At 41.9% G+C, this 22,755-nt stretch overlaps 1 protein-coding gene across 1 annotated transcript in view; it reads right to left on the bottom strand.

The window, feature by feature from the left end:
• Window positions 1–16,214, bottom strand: part of SLC27A2 (solute carrier family 27 (fatty acid transporter), member 2) — a 42,400-nt gene extending 26,186 nt beyond the window's left edge. Inside the window, exons 1-3 of the mRNA XM_004687808.2 lie at window positions 15,605–16,214; window positions 5,442–5,651; window positions 1,109–1,267 (exon numbers count right to left, since the gene is read on the bottom strand). Of these exons, the coding sequence (XP_004687865.1) occupies window positions 1,109–1,267; window positions 5,442–5,651; window positions 15,605–16,082 (847 nt within the window). The 5' untranslated portion in view covers window positions 16,083–16,214. The remainder of the gene's footprint in view (window positions 1–1,108; window positions 1,268–5,441; window positions 5,652–15,604) is intronic.
• Between the last annotated feature and the right edge of the window lie 6,541 nt (window positions 16,215–22,755).

Genomic DNA, 22,755 nt, shown 5'->3' on the forward strand with positions numbered 1-22,755 from the left:
TTAAAAAAAAATACTATTTTTGCTTTAGCATGTATCTGTGGACTTAAACTTTGATTTTGTTCCCACAGGAGCCTCAGAACTACCTTACCAATACTAGCAGGCCCAGTCATATTTTGCTGATACCAAGATAAATATTTTATAGCCAATTAAAAAGACAATGAGTAAGGGCCCTCCCTGGTGGCGCAGCACTGAGAAGCTGAGGCCATTTCAGCATGAGTTTGATCCCCACGTGACCAGGAGGTGATCCACATGGCACAGCAGACCTCTCCTAACCTGCCCGCTCTCCTCTCAGCAGTGTACTTTGTCAGACCGCCTGTTCTGCTCCCCACTCTGTCTCAGGTGAATTCTCTCACTGTCCCTGCACCTCTGGCCTGTACCCCAGTTCTGTATGGATAAATAAATAAATCTTAAAAAAAAAGACAATGAGTGAAAGACTCAGAGGTTTGGGAAATCACATATGTACATCACATGTTATCATCTATACATATACATATATACATATATCATCTATACATATTAAAAAAACACATGAGAGAAAGTTAGTGAAAGCTTAGTGGGAGATGGTTTTCTGGAAGCGATGGATTCTGGACTGAGCTTAATGTATAAGGTGGCATTAATCCTACCTTTAGGAGAAATGATGGCAAGTCTGAATGACAGAGTCTGAAGGAAAGAGCAGAGATGGCATGCAAAGCATTCTAACTAGAGCTGAGGAGTAGGGGAGCAGAAAGAATAGAACAGAATGGAGATCATGAAAGATAAGTTTAAAAGGCTGGCAGAGAGTAATGTGCAGACTTCCGAATATGGAAACGACACAGGAGATTTCAGGACTCAAATGTCTCAACCTAGATAAAGACCTAAAATACCTTAAAGAATTTTCTTCTTTGATACACCGCACAACTACAACAATTTTTTATTAGGCAGACATGAGAAAATAAAAAATACTTTAGATGTCTGTTTATGATGTGCAGTTCAAATAGCCTTGATATTAATATAGAATTAAATACTATTCCTGGTCCATAGAAAAGTGGCCTAATTTTATATTACTCTTTCTTATGACACATTTGAATATGGACTAATCTTCAATACCTTGTTGAACAAAGAAGCTTACCAGCCATGATACATCCATGTACGCCAATCAAAAGCGCAGCACTGTGGTACAAGGGGAGAGTAGTGTAGATGATGTCATCCTTCAGAATTCCACTTGCAAGAGCAACACCAGTTGCATACCATATGCGATGGTGATTGATTGTTGCAGCTTTCGGGAGACCTTTGCAAGGATACCAGAGAAGGCACAAGTGAGCCAAGACTGATCATTCACAAACACGGAATGTGGGAGAGAGATCTCCCTAGGGAAGATTCAGCATTGGTGCTAATAGAACCGCATGGGGGAAGGCTATGATCAGATCAGAAGTTGCATGCTTTTTCTGTAAATTAAAACTATATAGTAAATATTTAGTCTATACAGGGGCATATGGTCCTTTTTGCAACTACTCACCTCTTGTAACTTAAAAGCAGCCAACACAAAAGGAATGAACGTGTCTGTGTTCCAATAAAATTATACTCACACACACACATATGGAGGGGGTTTGTATTTGGTCCACAGGTCACAGTTTGCTGTCCCCTGTGTTCAAGTTACTACAGTAGTAAGCTGAAGAGAAAGATATGAGTATCTATTGAATTTCTGCTCTGTGTCTGTAACCTTGCAAGGTATTTTCAAAATTTCAGATAATTCTCATAGTCAATAAGTAGAATTATATTCTCCAATCTACAAATGAGACTGAGATTCATGAGGTCAGATTGCCTACCACCTTCCTGTATGACCCTTTTCAAGAATTTTGCTATGCAAAATACATTTTCTTCTAGAATTTCTTTATCTAAATACAAGTAAACATGAACATTTGCTCATATGTTCTTGCGCTTCCCTGATTTGAAAAATATGCACTTCCAGGGCCCTCCCTGGTGGCGCAGCGGGTTAAAGCACTGCACTAAGAAACTAAAGAGCCGCTTCCGCATGAGTTCGATTCCCGCCTGCCCCGGAGGTGACCACATGGCGTGGCAGACCTCTCCTGACCCGCCCGCTGCTCCCCTCAGCAGTGTGCTTAGTCGATCTGCCTGTTCTGCTTCCCGCTCTGTCTCTGGTGAATCCTCTCACCCTCCGCATCTCTGGCCTGTACCCCAGTTCTGTACGAATAAATAAATAAATCTTTAAAAAAAAATATGCACTTCCTCGGCCTATTCCACTTAACAATGTATCATGAAGACCTGTTTATATAATTATATAGATTCCATATTTGCACATAGAAATGTCCCTTAATTAGTCATTCTTTTATTCTCAGCTGCATCTAATTCTTTGTATTGACATTATTTTTCATATTCAAATGATACTGCAGTGATTAATCTGGCTCACTTCAAACTATGAATTATGCTCTATCTGTTAGATAAGTCTGCTAAAGTGAGATTGCTGGATCAAAAGATAAAGTCTTTGTAATTTTGATAGGCAGGGCACATTGCTGGGTATCAGGGCTGATCATTCATTCTCTCCTCGGAAATACATGAGTATATTTGTTTCTTCATAGCCTTGCCAAGGTGTGATCTCAAATGTTGGGATTTTTGTCAACGTGAAAGGTCAAAAATGATTATCTCAGTGTAGTTTTAGTACAGTAGACTAAAAACATTTGTATTTTCTTAATTACAATTTACTTGAGTTTTTTCTAGGACTATTGAAGGCTGTGCTTACATTGTTTTCCATAGAAGGTCAGTTTAGTTGGAGAGAGAAAGAAGCCCTACATACTGGAATTACAAGACTGGAGTGTGTAAAACTCCTTTGCAAAAGGAAGGTAGTTCTCCATAAACTCACATCCTTTAATATCTGATGGCCCATTTAGCTTGGTGTAACCTAAATAGTAACAATTTGTTTTAAGTCAAATTAGCCTGGCCAGCAAGTTACTATTATTGTAAATGCTAGTCAAAATTCACTCCCTTTGATAGTGGGCCAATGGCACTGTTTTAGTATTAATGCTGCTTTCTATACTAATATTAAGACATAGAGGAAAGCAGGAACATATTGGTGACATTCATTGCGGGAGAATCATATGGCTAGTAGAAGCTGTGAATTACATTTGTAAAAATGAAATGCATAGCCTTGGTTGCTTTGAAGTACTTTCAGAAATTTTCCTAACTTAAGAGTTTATATTAATTAAAAATTAAGACTATTTGGTAACCATGATATGATTTTGTGCTAATGATTGCCTTTGAGCAATGGTAAAACATTTTGTTCTCCAATTGCTTAACTGAGTTCTTTTAATTAATGTTTACAAAGTAATTTAGCAAATATTTTACTCACAGATTAGGGGAAAAGTAAAATGAACATCTATGCAACCTGTTTCCAATTAAGTAAATATTCTGCATTATGGGATTAAATTAGGGAGAGTTCATTTTCCTTTTCTCCCTAAAATGAGTTTTACAATTGACTGTCCAACCAGCTTTGTGAAGAATTTTCATAGTTGCCTACTAAGAATTGAGACTAGAACTCTTTATCACAAATCAAAGGCTCCTTTTATCTTAGTTGTTTCCCGAATCACATGTAAAAAAAAATTACAGGCCCACCCCAGTGGCACAGCACTAAGAAGCTTAAGCCAATTCCGCATGAGTTCAATCCCAGCCTGCCCCGGAGGAGATCCACATGGCACGGCAGACCTCTCCTGACCCGTCCACTGCTCCCCTCAGCAGTGTACTTCGTCGATCTGCCTGTTCTGCTCCCCACTCTGTTCCTGGTGAATCCTCTCACCCTCTGCATCTTTGGCCTGTACCCCAGTTCTGTATGAATAAATAAATAAATCTTAAAAAAATTACAATTTAATTTTTCCATTTCATTAAAAAAATGAGGATAAAAGTTGCATATATTAAGATAGAATCCGCATGTAGTGCAAATACTTGGTTAACTATGTCATCCCACTGTTTTGTTTGCCTGGCAATAAATAACTTTTCATAAATTAAAAAAATGACAGGTACAATGCTTTGGGCTCCACTTTAATGTGTCATTCCCAGACTTGATTCCACATGTAGCTAAAGAAAATATTCAGTACAAGTGACTGTATGAGAGGAAGTCAAACTTTAGGGTAAATGCCACCTGGGTCCTGGGAGGTGGGGGTGGGGGTGGAGGCTGCTGAGGGCCTGTTGAGGTGAAGGTGAAGTGTTGCGGTAAAGCCTGGTGCTGAGGTAAAGGGCTCAAAGGTGCCTTTAACCATTTCTATAGTGTTGGATTACTTCACAAGGAGAATGCATACATCTATTACCTGTTTAAACAAAACAAAAATTTAACACAAAAGATGAAAGATTCACATGTTCAATTTTTCAATGTTAATAGTAATAATCAGCATGTGAGTGCTAGCTTCCGTCCTTTTTAAATATATCGTTCAGATTTCATGTTGATACGTTTCAGTACCATTTTCTCTGGCAAACAAAAACTGTTAAATACGTGAAACTAGAAGTACTGTAGCAAAGGGTTTGCTGTAGGAGTGGTGGGTCATCTTGGAAAGTTCTTAACCGCTCTGTCAATTTCTAAATTTGTAGAATGGGAATAAGCTTAATACCCATCGTAAAGGTCATGGAAGAATTACATGAAAAAATATCATGATGTGCCTAGTTCATCCTACTCTTACTGATTTACAGAGCAGAGCTCTCATAACACTGTTTATTGGCAGCATTTTTTTTCCTAGTGGCTAATAAAATTTTTCAATGTTAATAGTAATAATCAGCATGTGAGTGCTGGCTTCCTGTCCTTTTAAATATATCGCTCAGATTTCATGTTGATATGTTTCAGTACCATTTTCTCTGGCAAACACAAACTGTTAAATACATGAAACTAGAAGTACTGTAGCAAAGGGTTTGCTGTAGGAGTTGAAGTATCCAAGCTCTGATGAAATACAGTGTTTGAGGTCCTGACCTACACCTATCTTAAACTCACAGAACCAAGCAACTTCAAGTCAGTATTGCATGGGAAGACAGTGGTTAAAATATTTATATAAATATACCCTCTTTGCTATTCTGTAGTTTTCCCTGGTGTTCCATTTAGTACTAGCTATATATCATATATAGTTTCTGGATATGATAAACCAAAATATAACCACCATTAAAAAAAAATTCAACTTCTTCAATTTCAAATTTAATCCACCATCAGAAAGATCTTTGTTGTTCTTGGTTAACCTCTTTAGCTGTTCTATATACCAACCAGGGGGAACTATGTGTAGCTTGGAGAAACCCAAATGGGATCATATGCTATGAAATAAGATCAGTTCCCACAGGAAAAGGGCTAAATCCCCTGAAGCATTAGTTATCTGATAAGTTTTGCTAAAGAAACAGAACATTTGAAAACTTAACCCCCACCATTTAACTCCTTGAGGTTAGGTCCATTTCTTTGAGAAGCCTCTCTTGACTCTTACCTGTGGTCCCAGAAGTATAAATGTATATGGCAGGAGTGGAAAACGTGACTTCAGACCTCCATGATGCTGGGATTGGTTCAGTTGACACTTCATCCACTTTGTCCAGGAAAGTGCCTACCCCCTCTGTGTCAGAGGTTCTGCTTATGTAATAGACAGCCACATCATCTTTTTTCAGGGTTGGGAGAACCTCTTCAACAGCTGCTTGTAACTCTTAATTTAACAAGAAAAAAAAAATACACCAAACTAAATTAGTCCACCAAAGTTCTATTAGTGCAATAAGCTTTGCAGTGATTGTGTTTTTACGAATTCTTGCTAAAATGTGTAGACAGGAAAAGAGATACTTAGTTAAACACTTTTTTAGACATGGAAATGGCCATATTTGAAAATGTTACAAGATTCTAATATTTGAGGGAAAGTTGGTTTTTAACGTTTCCTAAGCAGCAGGTGGTTGTCTGAAATCTGGACTTCACAAGGCAAGTACAAACAAAAGGACACAGGTGAAAACCAAGATTTTTTAAAAAGATTTATTTTATGTATACAAGAGCTGGGGTATATGCATACAACAGGCCAGAGGTTCTGGGGTTGGAGGCAGTGAGAGGCTTCACCAGAGACAGAGTGCGGAGCAGAACAGGCAGACGGACAAAGCACACTGCTGAGGGGAGCACTGGGCTAGACAGGAGAGGTCTGCTGCACCATGTGGGTCACCTTCCTGGCTGGGCATGGAACTCACGCTGCAGTGGCTGCCTGGTACAGTGGAAGTTCAGTGGCTTCATAGTACTGAGACTTAACCCCCTGCCCCACGAGGGAGGCCCCAACCAAGATTATACAAGTGTATAACTTATTATAACTTACATATATATCTGACATCAACATCAAAATACTCCAGAAATGAATTTAATTATTCCAACTATGTGCCCCACAGAACCAGTGGCAACAAAGGGAAAACTTTAAGGAAGTAGAAGAGAAATGGAAAGAAGGGAGCCATGCTAAGTCACAAAGATGACTGAAGTCAATTTTATGTATTTATTTACAAATCAGTAACAAGTAGCTCCACCCAGAAGGTTCAGCTGATCTGAAAGAATAAGTTCCAAACTGTGCAAGCACATTTTCTGATCTAAGAAAAGGGATGATTAGCATGGTTTTCAAACTGTGGGTCACAGTACAGTACTGGATTGTTAAAATCACTTTAAAGAAGTATTTTTTTTTTAAAGATTTATTTATTTATTTGTACAGAACTGGGGTACAGGCCAGAGATGCGGAGGGTGAGAGAATTCACCAGAGACAGAGCGGGGAGCAGAACAGGCAGATTGACGAAGTACACTGCTGAGGGGAGCAGCGGGCGGGTCAGGAGAGGTCTGCCACGCCATGTGGTCGCCTCCGGGGCAGGCGGGAATCGAACTCATGAGGAAGTGGCTTTAGATTCTCAGTGCTGTGCTTTAACCCGCTGCGCCACCAGGGAGGGCCAAAGAAGTATTTTTTTTAAATTAAAATATAGTGAAATTGAAATTTTCAGAGCCCATCACACATTGTAAGAGTAAGTATTGTTTTTTAAAAAGTTAATCTTCATTTAGGTGGGTAGATGGCTATTGGGTCATATACAAATGTATTTTTTATTATGGGTCAAGGTGAAAAAGTATAAAGGCACTGATTTAATGTGTAAACCACATTCCATGTTTGCCACTTGGACATTTGCATTCTTAAACGATGAGAAGAGATGGACTTTAAGCTTACTTGTCTTCAATTCTGATAACTGAAGTGAATATATTTTAAATAGGAAGGTGACCCATTATCCGAGGGAATTACCTTGGGGAAGTTATACATGATTCACCTAAAATGCTTTGCTTCTCAGCTGTTTGTGTTAAATGTCTCCATCAAGAGAAGACATATCATCTGCACAGATGCAGTGGAATTAACCGAGGCCTCATGCACATGGTAAAAATGAACAAAACAGCACAAAAGGGTTTGTAAGGAAAAATCAACAAGCTCTGACCCTGTATCTAAGTGTCTCAATTTCTTAAGTGATTTCTTTAGTAACCACCTCTCCATTACCAAATAAAAATGTGCTTTTCTGGCTATTTCTAGACCTATCAACTTTGCTCCTCACCCCCATTTTACTTCTGTCCATGATCAGCAGTTATTGTTTTCACTTTACATTGTCTCCCTTAATCGTATTTACATTTATTCTGAGACCATAATTCTGTCTTCCCCAGCTTTATGGGTTGGCTCTAGAAACTGGAAACCACTAATCAGAAGGGACAAAATTATGCATTGTAGAGCTAAGTAATACACTATGACCTTACTTCCTTTCTTGGATAGCTTTCTCCTGGTATTGCTCATTGGCTATCATTCTTAGTATATTATTTGTCTCAACTCTTTTTATCAACATCTATCAGCAATCAGCTTCTTTCTATGTCCCAGAAACCTCTGTTCTCCTCTATTCTTTTATTTTCAGGGGTTGTTCTCTAGTCTTTCAGTGCTTGGGAAGATTCCCAAAAAATATCACTGTTATAAAAATTTGTGTGGAAAATCCCTCCTTTTGCTACTGCTTTGGCTCAGGTCCTCTTTATTTCCTTCCCAGACCATCACAATAGCCCCTCCTGACCACTCTCTTTGCTTTTAGTCTCTTTCCATTGGCAATTTATCAGTTACATCACTGCCTAACTAACTTCAGTAACCATCGTCCTGTTTAAAATCCTTCCATAGCTGCTCAGCCCTGTGATGGAATCCACTCTCCTAAAACAGCATGTGATTCAGTGTAACCCTTGATGACTCTTCTAATGTAATTTACTATTTCTTGTTCCTTTTCCTTTAATTATACTAACATGAAAACTGAATGCTCTCACAACTCGCTGCCTTTCTCCAGGTTATTTCCACTGCTTGGAATCTTCTCATACCCTTTGGTCACCTGGAAACTCCCCTTCTTCCTTTCATACAGCCTTGCTGACTGTCTCTGTTGCCTTCCCATAGAGCAAAGTTTGCCTCTTCATAGGAACATCTCTCTCTCTCTTAATGGGACAATGAAAACATTGAGATTAAGGGATTCATACCAAATCATCCAGGTAAGTGCCCAATGAATGTTAATAAGGGAAATAATCTGCACAAAGTGTTGTTTTAGTCAGTGGGGAAGAGATAGAGGCATGAGCTAGTGTTGCTGATTTTAGGGATTCAGATCTTACAATACTTTATATTGATAAACGTCTAGTAAAATATAAGGCTAAATGAAGTACTTTCTGTGATACTGTTATAGCAAGTTTTGAGAGAAACCAGAAGGCACTCAAGAAGGTGGGGGGTGAGAGATTTATTTATCACTTTGGTGGGCTCAGTGGGATACCCAAAAGACTTAGCCCCCGAATAGCAGGAATGGTAAGGTTTTGTACATTCCATACAGGGAAACTGATCATCTTATCTATCACAGACTTTCTTTACTGTTTGGGAAGGGGTCAGGGTGGCCATGGCTACTACTGTGGTTAGCAGCACACCGCAGGAACTTTCTGCTCCAGCAAGCAGCAGAATCTAGGCAACTTCCTGCTTCAATACAACATGCCTTGCATATAAGACAGGGCCCACCGAAGTAAATTAAACAATGACCACTACTGCTGCTTGTGTATGGGAGGCAGAGTGGACAGGATTTGGTAAGAATCTTGATAAGGAAAGTGAGAGTTCAAAGGAAATATTAACTTTTTCTTTAATTTTTAAAAAGAAAGTACACGCAGACCTTAGTCACCTCGTTAAAATTAACAATGGTAATAATAAAAGTAAAAGGAAATGTTCTGAGCAGGTGTCATGCTTGAGGACAGGCCAAACAATTGAGCATCATGTGTTCATATTCCCAGCTGGGCCTCTGCAGGCCTTTGCTTTACGCTTTACGTCCTTTACTTCCCTAGGAGGCCTCTCATCTGCACGAAGTTCATTGTCTCTGCCCCACACAATTTCCCTACATGTCCTCTGGGTGTTGGTGTAAAAGTAGTCCCTTGCATATTGACTTGAGGTATCAATCGCTCACCAATATCTTAAGACACACCGTGACAGCCTTTCTCCCATGAAACTAAAAATACTTAAACAAAATTAGAAACTTGAAAGGATGTTCTGCATAAACGCCCTTTATCAACCATCTATTTGCTATGCGGTGTCTCTTCTAAAGTCATTTATAGATGACTGGGCCTTTACACATTTTGCTTTTACACATTTATTAAAAAATTTCTTATAGTAAAGTCTGTTTACTTAAAAGTGGCAATCAGCCAAGTCAACAAAAGCTCAAATAATTCTACCTGTTGCAGGTTGAGTTCCCAGGGACTCTGAGATTTGTGCGCTCTTGGGAGGTTGCAAGGAAGCAGGGTGGCTAGAGAGAGAAGTTGAATTACAATGCAGTCACAACAGAGTCCTCCCTCAGCTGGTCCTCGGATTCCATGGGGACTGTGGGCGTGAGTGGCCCTGCAGTGCTGTCCCACAGTCAGGGAAGACGGCTGCATCTTCATGTTCCCTCCTTAACTCGTTATTGGATGCATGCTGGAATGACAGGGCTTCACTTTGCCCCAAGGCTCTTTTCAAACCAGGGGGAGTCCTGGAAACAGCCTCAGGGGACAGCTGTAAGATGCCAATGTTCCAGGCACCTCAGTCCTGAAGGGGGCATCTGGATAGCCCCTCGTAACTCCAACTGAATCTCTCATTCCTACTGATGACAAAGATTTAAAATTTTCACTTGTATTGAATATGGTTTATAATAGCTGACCATACATCACTTCCTACAATTTTCACAATAATCTTACATTATAGATACCAGTATCTGGTTTCTGCAAATGAGATCAGAGGCTCAGTAGTCTGACTACAAAATGATAAAAATGACATGGACTTCTGGGATTCTTACTGCCTTCGGATTTCAGATTCAAGTTTTGGTAAAGAGGCTTCCTTTTCTTTAACAAAAAAAAAAAAAAAAAAAAATTGAGTGCCCTCCCTGGTAGCGCAACAGGTTGAAATGTAACAGTAAGAAGCTAGCAACAGCTGCCTGGGAAGGGTTTGATCCCAGGTCAGGAAGGTGACCCACATGGCGCAGCAGACCTCTCCTGTCCCACCCGCTGCTCCCCTCAGCAGTGTACTTTGTCAATCTGCCTGTTCTGCTCCCTACTCTGTCTCTGGGGACAGAGGACAAATGAAGATAGAGGCTCAGCAAATCTCTGTTGGAGGTTACATACAAAATGAAAAGAATCACAAAGGGCTTCTTCTGAAAGAAGCCAGTGAAAGGGAATGTGGTTTGATCAAAACACTGAAATTTGGAAGTACAATGTGTCTTAGAAGATCCTTCGGATAGAGAGAAATATATTCCCTCTTCCCTCCCCCTACAAAACAAATCAACCCGAGGTCAGAAAGATGTTTAATTAAGGTTAAGTTCGGCCAGGATGAAGTAAATCTTTAACAGGGAAATACATAGTCATCTCACATTAATAATAATTATATAATTTCTTAATATTATTTTTCCATTTCTCTCAGAAGTTTTTGCTTCTGTGAACTCTTCCTTTCTAAAGAGCACTGGAGTCAAAGGTAATTCCTTGTCATGAGGTTAACAGTTCACACCAGGCCTTACACATTTATTATCATTTGATAGCCATAGTCAACCATGTCACATGGTTAACAAGTATCTACTTCCCTATTTTTCAGACTCTGTGGGAAGAATTTCCTTTTCAAATTCTGGCCACTCGGACTCACAGTGCAGCCCAGAATAATCCCAACTCTATAGTTCTTGGATTCAGTAACATTAACATCTAAGTCGATTTAGAGTAGATTTTATCTTGTCGGCCCCTTCTTATTTTTAAAGTCACTGGCTTGTTAAGCAGTCCCACCTATGCCAGTGTGAATTTGTTGTTGAATGAAGATGAATACATTAACCTGAATACATGAACTCATTAGATCGCTGGGTTTCCGTCCTTCACCAACCTAAGCACAGATCCTACCCACTAAGGTCCCAACCCATTCTGTGTTTATCAGCAGCTCCCTTTATGGCACTGAGACCAGGAGAAAGCACCTTTCTCCTAGAGCCAGAGGGGCTGGACATGGTGACTGATTAGGAGGATCTATGGCAGGTAAACAAGTTTTCATTAGGATGAGGCCTGGGGGACTCTGGGGTCACATGAGTTTTCTTAAATTAGGGTATAGTCAATTTTTAAAAAAAATCTTACTTTTCAATGTCTTCATCTTCAAGCCAATGGTTCTTAAGATTCACAGAAAAAAACTCACTGCAACCAGCCATGGTGGAACTCATTAGCCTGACAAACTTGTTGAGTGGCTACTGTATACTAGGTATTACTAGGCATTAGTAATAGAAACAGAGAATTGTAAGGCTTTGAGAAGTGAACTGAAGCAAATCTTTAGTTTCTGGGGAACCCAGAAAAACAAGAGGAGGCAGACTGATAAATTTTGTTGAAAATAGGTTTAATCTTATTTTTCAGAATCTTGCAAAACCAGCTCAAAGGTAATAGGGGTCATTTTATAACCTCTCTGAATCTCAGCCTTGCAATGGAGTATTTCTGACTATTATAAGGTTTACAAGAGTAGTACAAGCTCTTGGAGACTTGCATGATTATGCTGAGCTATGCAGTAAGTCCTGGTCAGTGAGCTGATGAAGATCTGGGTTTATTTTCCCAGTGGAAGAGCTAGTTTAGTGACGAGCTTAATGCTAGCGTAAGTGGATACAAAGCAAACTGACCAATCTGGGGTCTCATTTGGATGTTTTATAAAATATCCTATGTTGTATGAAATTAAATACGCTTTCTTCATAGTCTATGTTTGGGAAGATGCTTGAAAACTACCAGCCCAGTAAGTAGGTTTCTATCATCCACAACACTGACCTGACACAGATTCAAATGGCAAAAGGCAATTTTTCCATGTGATTACTTGTATCATTATCCTCCATGGACATGGATCCCAAAATGTACTACAGAGAGAAAATCATATACTATGGAGATGGGTACTTATATTTGATTCAGGGAAGAGTTGTGAGTCTAACTTTCTGCAATTACAGTCAATTCTGCAGGAGTAACTGGGTACTCAAATTCCTTAAGGGTAGAATTCTTTTAGGCTTTCTGAAGAGTCCCCAAATTTATGACAACTGGATCAATCCCATGACAAATGTCATGGTGCTGGTCCTTTAATATACTCCAGAATTTCACAGACAGTTGGAACTCAAGAACTCTTATTAGGCAACAAGTCCTGAGGGGGTTATCAAAGTACAGAATCAAACCCTGTTGAATTGTCACCACTCAGTATTTCTAAAGCTTCTCACCTTTATGGACATGCTCAGATAGTGTAACAGAATACAAGGTGCCCTGAACCTTGGCATCTGCCCCAGGTCTTGTTACTAACCAGCTGTGGAATTGCTATCACCTCTCTAAGTCTTTGTTCAACTATAAAACAAGTGGAAACTAGACTGATGGTTTCTCAAAGCCTGATCTTCAGATAATTTGCTTCAAAGTCACCTGGGTGTAGGTGGGGAAGGCTTACTTAAAATACACAAACCTGGGCTGCACTAGCATTCGTGTGGACTAGTGTTTTGGGGGAATGGGACTGGGGAATCTATTTTTAAAAATAAACTTGCCCCGGGGGAAAAAATGTACAAAATGATGTAAAAATAAACTTATAAAAAATTATTATGAAAGTTAAAAAAACCAAACTATTATATTTAATAATTAAAAAAAAAGGTTCTGGAAAAATAAATAAATAAAAAATAAACTTGCCCCTGGGCCCTCGCTGGTGGCACAGTGGGTTAAAGCACAGTACTATGAAGTTATCTGCAGCTACTGCAGCACGAGTTCGATCCCTGACCAGGGAGGTGACCACATGGCGCGTCAGACCTCTCCTGACCCGCCCTGTGCTCCCTTCAGCAGTGTACTTGGTCGATCTGCCTGTTTTGCTCCCCGCTCTGTCTCTGGTGAATCCTCTCACCCCCACACATCTGGCCTGTACCCCAGTTCTGTATGCATAAATAAATAAATCTTTAAAAAAATAAACTTGCCCCATGGTTCTTATGCTCATTAAAGTTTCCTTTTTAAACTTTTACTGAAATATCACACATTCAGTAAAGTCGAGGACTTTGGTATTCAAGTATCGTTACAACCCCACTCAACTTTAGAAGAACTCTAAGAATCAGGCCATTTGATGGACAGATTCACTCAGTAGGCAACTTTGGACTCTGCTACCCCCTCTGCAGTGAGTTTCAGGTCAGGACATAATTCTGCATGGTGTGCAATGTTCTCTGTGATTTGGATAAACAACGTTTTTCAAATGCGTAGCACCTTTCAAAGGTCAGTTTACTGCCTGGGAGTGCTGTAGGTCCACTGGAAATTCTGGTTTACATTTGATCTGGATGTTGGAATTACATTATACTCTGCATGTACACTGACCTAAACATAATGTTCCACAACAGAAGACTGTTGTCTTGATGGGAAAGGAGATACCTGGTTGTATTTCTGACTGGATTATAGAACCAAACTCTATTATAGTTGTTTAAACCCAAGCTCCCATGTCAATAAAACTCCCATGCCTTGATCTCCCTCAGTGGAGGTCTGAAATGCAACACAAGTAAGTAGTATTTAAAAGCCTCCCTGGTACAAAGATCACTGAGCTAATAACTTCCCTCTGAGTCAACTGATAAAGTAATAGATTTAAAAAAATCTTCCAGTTACTATGTAGTGAAACTGTCTTTTTTCCTAGGCAACTGAAGTTGTTGGGAATTATCTCTATAGGATCAACCAAATAACTTGGCTGCTTTTAAAAACGTGCCCCGGGGGTGGGGGGGGGGGCAGTGGACTGGACTATGGTGATGACACACGGGTGAACTGCCAATGGGAAGTCCACGGGGATCACAACTGAGATGGAAAAAGGCACAAAATGATGTAAAAATAAGCTATTATAATAAAAAAAATGTGCCCCCTGCTTTTATACTTTCTTTCAAGGCCTTCATTTTTTGGATTATTTACCTCATGCCAAACAAAATAGGTATATACGTTGGTTTCTCACAAGTGAATAGAAATCTCTTCTTTCTGTGACCACAGGTAAACTGCCTAGTTTGCTTTAGTTTTTTTTCAGTTATGAAATGGAGGGTTGGAGTCGACGGAGGGAAGCTGATGGATGGTTGATCCTTTCCAGGTCTACAACATCTTACAGTCATGTAGCAGAAGCAGCATGATGCAGGGAAAGAGGATGAACTCTGAAGTTGGATAGATGCCACTTGCAAATTTAAACCTCAGTTTCCTTAATTGTATTAGTGATAAAATTATCTTCTAGCATAATAAAAGTGCTTGGCATAGGAAGTCATCCCCAAAAGGCGAGACTTCCTGGACTCTGCCTCCCATGGCTTTCAGAACACACTTGGTTTAGACTTCCTCTTACTGAGAGTGAGAACGAAGGCCTAGTTCGCATTCTAGTGCAGAGACAAGTGTTCTGGGAAAGGAAAACCAGTAGCCCTGTGGATAACAGGTGCATGGTTTCTTCCTGGCCTGGTCACCGCTGCAGTGTGAAGCTACCATTTCAGATTTTGTTGAAATGTGACAGGAGGGAACTACAGAACCAAAGGTTCTTATTGCTACAGGTGCAAACTGGCCTCCTAAGGGCACGACAACAGATCCTTCCCAGTCTTCTCCTTGGCAGTCAGTTGGAGGTCACTTTTTCTGTGCAGTGAGAATCCAGGGAGGAGAGTCAGCAATACTCTTGAAGACATCTTCATTAGAGAGGCGGAAACAAAGGGATAGGAGAAGGGAAGTGATTTTCTTATGACCAAGGTGCAGAGGTGAAAACAGTCTTTCTGGATTCACTTGAGTTCACAGTCAAGACCTCCACTTTAACACAAATGTCAGTACCTCTGATTCTAGAGGTAATAGCCCTGGTGAGTTCTTCTTCTACCAGCTGCAGCATACCTCTGGGACCTTAGTGATCTCAGCTATAAAGTCAACTGTAAACCTTACCTGTTAGGATTAAAAGCAACACTACATGTGCTTTACACCATGTCTGGCATATATCACATCAGGTGGTTTAAATATCATTAGGTTCTCACCACCCCTCATTCTATGCATCCAGTTCTGATCTGAACCTTCTCTTCAACCCCCCAAACTAGGATGTGACAGGTTCTTTAAGGCATGGAGGAGCCCAATGCCAGGTGGTTAGGTCCCCGAGCTCACCTGGTGTGGCCAGTAGCACCTTCGCCCCAGAACACTGGAAGCAGTGCAACAGGGACTTCGCGCGAATGTTGTAGTTGAGGCACGCCATGGCACAGCCTAGCTTGGCAAGTCCCAGCCAGAGCCACACGTAGGCGGGTTCATTGCCCATGAAGATCGCCACGCAGTCTCCTTGGCGCAGACCGAGGTGGTCGCGCAGTGCTCGGGCCACCTGGTTGCTGCGCCGGTCCACCTGAGCGTAAGTGAGCGTCTCGTCGCGAAAAAGCAGAAAAGCCTTGTGCGGGGTCTGGCGCACTTTCTCCTGGAAGACCTGCAGGAAAGTGCGCACCGGCCGTCGCTGCCCATAGCTGCGTACCCGTCGGGCCACGCCAGCCACCCGAAGGAAGTACCTCATGTCTTGCAAGAAGTAAGGACAGCAGAAGTTCACCAGCAGCGGCAGGAGCAGCAGCCCCGCCACGGCCGTGTAGATGGCGGGCAGCATAATAGTGGCGGAGCCCCCTGTCCCCCCGAGGGCAGAGGGCGCACTCCGGGCGTGCAGCGCGGCGGCTAGGCGGGCTCGGAGCAGACCGCGGGTGAGCTGCGCGGGAGCGCACGGCAAGATTGGGGCGACCGCTAAGAGTCTGGGGCACAGCACCGCCAAAAGCTCTCAGGCTGGCAGAGTGATGTGTGGGCTACGCGGGCTCCGGACTCGCCTGGCCAGCTGAGCCCGCCCCCTCGTGGGGGTGCGGCCACCTGCACGCCCAGCCCGCCCCTGCGGTGATCCCCAGGCGCTTCAGCTTCTCGCGGGTCTTGGCAACCGCCCCGCCCCGCGTCTGGAGTTCTGGGATCAAAAGTCATCGCGCACGTCTTGGGACCCGAGGGCATTACCGCATCGGAACCACGGTTTACTCGTCAAAATGGTGATGCTAAAACGCACTAAGCGGATATTCACAAGATTATAGGAGATAATGCAGGGGTAGGATATTGTTACTTATTGCCACCGCTAATAGACTGCCTCCTAGAGGCAACCTATTATCAATAAAGTGCCCTAACTATTCGATAGTAGCGGCTACCCGGTGCCACTGCCAAATCAATATCCCGTGTCTCCCTTTCCTAGTCTCCGGGGCTTTCTACGGGTCTCTCTTTATTTCTCAGCTTTGCTCCCCGACCCGATCCCCCGCTCAGACCCAGCCCAAATGCCTGTCAGTCTCCTGTGGCAAGATTGAACAAAAGCGCTAGCCATTGTCATCCTCTGTTTACCTCAGCCCCTGCGAGGTGGGCAGGTAGGGACAGGATCCTGAAGGCTGGCCTCCCCCTGTCCCATATGGCCCACATTGGGGGTGTGGTAGAACCGCTCTTCACATAAAATCAAGCTCTGGCGGTATTCGTTTTACTATTTTTGTTTGGTATTTGTATTAATATTTTTCTTCTGTGAAGTGATCCCCCTCCTCTGTATTTGAAAAAATTTAAATATTGCCAGTCCAATTCAAAACACAGTCCAATTCAAAACACATTTACAGAGAATAGGACAGAGAAAAATGAAGTATTGTTGACATTTCTCAAAATTAATTTTTTTAGTGCTGCTTCATGGAGTGGAAGCAGCTTGCTACTGACGGTCTAAGTAAAGCAGTATTTTATTTTCTTCTACTGTCTTCCCCTGATCATTCTTCTTATTCTTAGGAGGTAACTATAAGTAATGAATGCTTACTCCTACCAAACACTGCAGGGGAGCTCTGCCATATTATCAATTTCTGGAGCCTGGAAGTCATCTTAAGGTGGCACTTTTCTTCATGTTCACTTACAGGAAAGGGAAGCTTCCAGAGGTGAATTAGGATAGTAAGTTATGCATGGCTTTGGGAACTCGTATCTGGTCAGTCCTGTCCCACTTATGGCAACCATGTTAAGCTGCCCTATTCTTTAGGTTTCTGCGTTCTCTTTTTCAGCAATTTACTTTTTTCCTTTTCACAGTCTTCCCCTTCTATTTTTTGGTCCCCCTTTTCTTGACCCTGGGATCTGCTCAAAACCCCTTTCTTCACCTTTTCCTGACACTCCCTTGCTTTTCTGGCTACTGTCTGGTGACTGGTTGCATAATTTTCCTGGAGAGCAAGGAATGTGAGCCATGCAGCAGAGTCCAGGACCAGGAAAGGCTTCTGGTGAAACTTCCTCTAAGGCTTAAACACTGGGATCTGGATGGGTTTCCCTTATGCTGTTTCTCTGTTGTCCTTTAGGAGAAGGCGCCATGTCAATCAAAGTAGGGGTCAGGACAGAAACCATTCTGGTCTGCCCCTCTTCTTTCATGTAAAGCTCAAAGTCAGCCTTTCCTTTTCTGTCCCAAAGCCATCCACATCCCTTACCCAGGAGCCACTTCAGTCGTTCAGTCCTCCTGTCTTTTCCTCAAACAGATGCTCTCCAGAGTATTAGATGACACACACACACCTACTTTCTTTCTTATTCTGAGAGTCTCTGTAGCCTTGAGCATCAGCAGTCTTTCAGTTGCAAGTGAAAAAAAATAGGACCTAAAGTGGCAATAGCAGCAACAGGAATGTGAGCCATACAGCAGTCAGGGCGTGAAAGGCCGCAGGTGAAACTTCCTCTAAGGCTTAACCTCTGGGATCTGGACTGATTTCCCTTTCCCCTTGTATGTATATAGGCTCTACTCTCACAATCCAGAGATAAATGTCACCCCTTTTGGGTTATGTATTTCCCACATCAACTTCAGGGAAAAATGCAAGAATCATTTTATTAGGAATTCTTTGAAAAAGACAAAATATCTGTGGTTGGGTGATGTGCCCATTCCTGTATAGATCTTTGTGATCTTGAGGCAAAAATAATGCTGATTAGTTTAAGATGACAGGAGCTGGAGTCCAGTCAATTCCATAGACACCAGATTGTGGAAAATTTCAGGAGATTATTCAAAACTGTGAAGATAGTAGAAATCAGGTAGTGGAAGAAAATAGCAAATATCTGTTATACGTATTGTGAAAACCGTTTCATCGTGATTCCAGCTTCTAGTCTGGGCTTCACATTGTGCTCAGCCACCAGGCTAGTAGTCTTCCTGGACTATAATAATGCTGTCTTATATTGATAGGGGACTAGGGAGGAAGAAAAAGGCACCATATAGTATAGGAATCTTCACAGACACACATAGTTTGGCTATATATACAAACTGTGACTAATGATCTGTTTTCTTGAATTAAACTCTTGCTCTGAACTGAGATTCCCACTCCATGATGCCCGAATAAGTCCTGGACATTGATGCCATCAGAAATTAAGCAAGCAGGCCAGGGTATACCAAGGTCAAGATAACCTGGTAACAGGTTCTGGGGCTGAATGTGACCAATACCAAGAACATCAACTATGACAATCTGTTATGATAAACAGATTCAACTATCGACATGACAGGCTGTCCTGATGAAACAATTCACTTATGAGTTCAATTCACTATAAAACAGCCAGCTACAAATGAGATATTCGAATGATATCTTCAGGGTGATATACTCACCATTCTCACATTGCTGGCCAGCTATCTAAATAAATGGGCTCTTATAGGTTAAGTTCTTACCTCTGCTTATTGGTTTTTGGTTGTGACCTGACATTACCTGTAACATTCTGGTGACTCCATGCTTGGTACACTGAGCAGATTCTCTGGTCACCCATTCTGCTGACAGGGAGTTCTGTTGGCTGTCTGGGTTGGGGGTGTTGGGGGGCTATGTTCTGGATTGACAGACTCAATGCTGCCAAGATTTCACTTAGGGACTCTCCCTTCTGGGTACTTAGTAGCTTCCTTGATCAGATTCCTTTTATTGTGGTAGTCACTTAATAATGTGACTCACTGGTTCTTGTTTATCTGGTCTCTCTAGATTTTTGTTCCTAGGTCAGGGCAGGTTTAACCTTAGGCTTTCTAGGTATTTGTCTGTCTGTCAGAATTGTTCTGCTTGGAGAACTTCTAGAATTGTCCCATCTGGTATTTTTCTAGAACTATGTGGTAATTTTCTAGAGCTGTTCTCTGGTAATTTTATATAACACTTGTGTTAAAAAGACAAATAACTGGGCCCTCCCTGGTGGCTCAGTGGGTTAAAGCACAGCACTAAGAAGCTAAAGCCACTTCCGCATGAGTTTTGTCCCTGCTCTGGAGGTGACCCACATGGCGCGGCAGACCTCTCCTGACCCGTCTTCTGCTCCCCTCAGCAGTGTACTTCGTCAGTCAGCCTGTTCTGCTCCTCACTCTTTCTCTGGTGAATCCTTTCACTGCCCCTGCACTTCTGGCCTGTACCATGCATGTATTTATGCATACAGATATGCATAAATAAATAAATCTTTAAAAAACAAAAAACAACCAAACTCTGTTAGGATGGGTGGTGTACCCTCTATCCTGGTAACTGACCCCTGGGCATATTTTGACAAAATGGTGTAATTATGTTTATGGTCCTATTGATAAGGAAAGAATGATACTATATTGCATTACTATTTGGCCTACATATGAAGTGGGTCTGGGGAACAGTGTCCACTGAATGGGATTCTAAATTATCATACTGTTTTCATATGGGTTTGCTTTGTAAAAGAACAGAAATGGGGAGAAGTTCCATGACATTTCATAATCAAGATTCAGTTTTGGAAGGAGACAAATTTATGGTACAAATAGAACAGCCAGAAAGAACCTCGGGTTGCTCTGGAAAGCTGGGGCCAGAAAGAGAGAGTGCAGATGCAAGTTGATGTCATCAATCTGACAGGGCTACGGCCATCATCCCCATTGTTTCTGGCCGAGGAACCTATTCTCCATGTTCTGGGCCAACAGATAATACCAGGGAAAATGAGAGTGAGGAAAGGTCTGGAATGGTGACCTCCTATGAAACATGATAGAAAACTGACTTTAGCGGGAGTGTTGCCCAAACCCTGGTAGGGTAATACCTGTTGAGAAATTTTTCATTGTAGTGGAAAGTGGCCAGCCACTGGATATAATTGGGCTCCCACTGAATTTCCCCTTCTCAGTTGGAAACATTCTGGGATATCCTATTGGGATTACCTCCCCCTGACCCAAGAATAGCTGGTTTGGTCACAACTACTTTTGCTACCCATTTCTGTAATTGGGTGGATGTACAGGCTCTGCTTAATATTCTCTTACAGGAGAGCAAAGGAAACTGATTCTGGATAATTAGGGAAATAGATGGGAAAGTACATCAGGAAAATCCAAATGGGAATCTACCCAAGGATGCTCTCATATGTTGTGCCGAATGGGGACCCCAATGGAGATGGGCTGTCACATCTGGAGAAGTACTGGAAATATATCTACTTGGCCTCAAAAAGGGTCTAAGCTTAAACATGGTTCAAGAAGTCCAACAAAAGCTAGTGAGGTTCTATCAGTTCCTGCAGTGGATCTACCAAGCCTAACAGAAACATACTGACACTAAAATAATAATAATAATAATTTAAAAAAATAATAATACAAAAGAAACACACTGACACTGATTCTCAGGCCCTCAATAATATCAGAATGGTACACATGATTTACATTTTCCAAAGTGGCCCTGGCATACACAGTAATTGCGGAAGGTAGAAGGAAACCTTGGCATGAATTACTCACAATTGTTGGCTATAGTAAAGTATCCAACAACCAAGAATACTGCAACTCACAGAGGGCCACCATCTTTCTGGGACAAAGGCTTAAGGGTCAGATGCAGGGAAAAGGTAACAGCAAGGCCCCGAAGAAGGTAGATAATGTATGCTTATCGCAAAGAAACTGGGCACTGGAAATGCCCAAAGAGAAATCAGGATGAAAGGGAAAGATAAGGAAGAAAGTGAGATTCACAAGCCTCAAGAAGCAGGGTCTGAGGACTGAAGGGGCCTAGGGGCTCCACAGCTCAGCTCAATCAGCTGATCGGAGCTACACCCCCTACCTCCCACCCAGGGGCCTGGGGTCAAACTAGTGGGAGGAGACAAACATTTGAGTTTTCAGTGGATATAGGAACTCCTTATTCAGTGCCAAATAAACAAACAAGAATGTCGAAAAAATCTGTGACAGTAACAGCTATCTGTGCAAACCAGGAAAGCAAACATTTCCGAAAACCTCTAGAATGTGCCATAGGGTACATAGTCCTCACTCATAAATTTCTTTACATCCCCATTGCCCTCCTTTCTGGTAGAGGCTTGCTAACTAAATTATAGGCACAGATTTTTTAAAAAAAAGATTTATTTATTTATGCATACATGAACTGGGGTAGAGTCCAGAGGTTCAGGGGTGGGGATGGGTGGGAGGATTCACCAGAGGAAGATCGGGGAACAGATCAGGCAGATTGAAGAAGTACACTGCTGAGGGGATCATTGGCCAAGTCAGGAGAGGTCTGCCGTGCCATGTGGGTAACTTCCCTGGGGGATCAAACTCATGCTGCAGTGGCTGTAGATAGCTTCATAGTGCTGTACTTTAACCCATTGCATCACCAGGGAGGGGCAGGAACAGATTATCTTTTATTCCAGAAGACCAACAACTCCACCTACAGATTCCCCCCAAAACACCTGGGAAGAAGGGCAAACTGTGCTTGCTGGCCTGAACAAATCCTAACCAAGGGATACCCAGTTGTGTAGACATTCAGGCAAGCTGGGGCAGGGAGGGGGGATTGAAAGAGTTTCCTGGTAAAAACCTAACTAATAGTCCTCCCAAAACCCAAATAAAAACCACTATGTCTTATGTAAGGAATGGGTCAGGCCAGTACTTCAGAAATTTCAAAGTATGGACTCATTGAACTTTGCCAGTATCCTCATACCACCTACGTATTGCCGGTCAAGAAACCCCACTTTGCAGAATACAGGTTTAATCAGGACTTAAGGGCGATCAGTGACATTCTACAAGATCTAAACCCACTGTTCTTGACCCCTACACTCTAAAATAAGTGGAATACTAGGAGACAGAGCATAGTTTTCAACTGGATTTAAAAGATAACTTCTCTTGTGTTCCAATTGACTTGGAATCACAACCTTTGTTTGCTTTTGAAAGGCAAGACCGGAGCTATCAATTAAAGACACAAGCTTGTTGGACAGTACTGCACTCTCCTAATTCACTTACGACTGTTTTTGTTCAACTCACTATAAATCAGCCAGCTAGAAATGATATGCTAGAATACTTTCTTCAGGGTGATAAGCTCACCATTCAAAGATTGCTGGCCAGCTAGCTAAATAAGTAT

This window comes from Condylura cristata, unplaced genomic scaffold (assembly GCF_000260355.1).
Source record: "Condylura cristata isolate star-nosed mole 26May11 unplaced genomic scaffold, ConCri1.0 scaffold00023, whole genome shotgun sequence".
NCBI lineage: Eukaryota > Metazoa > Chordata > Mammalia > Eulipotyphla > Talpidae > Condylura > Condylura cristata.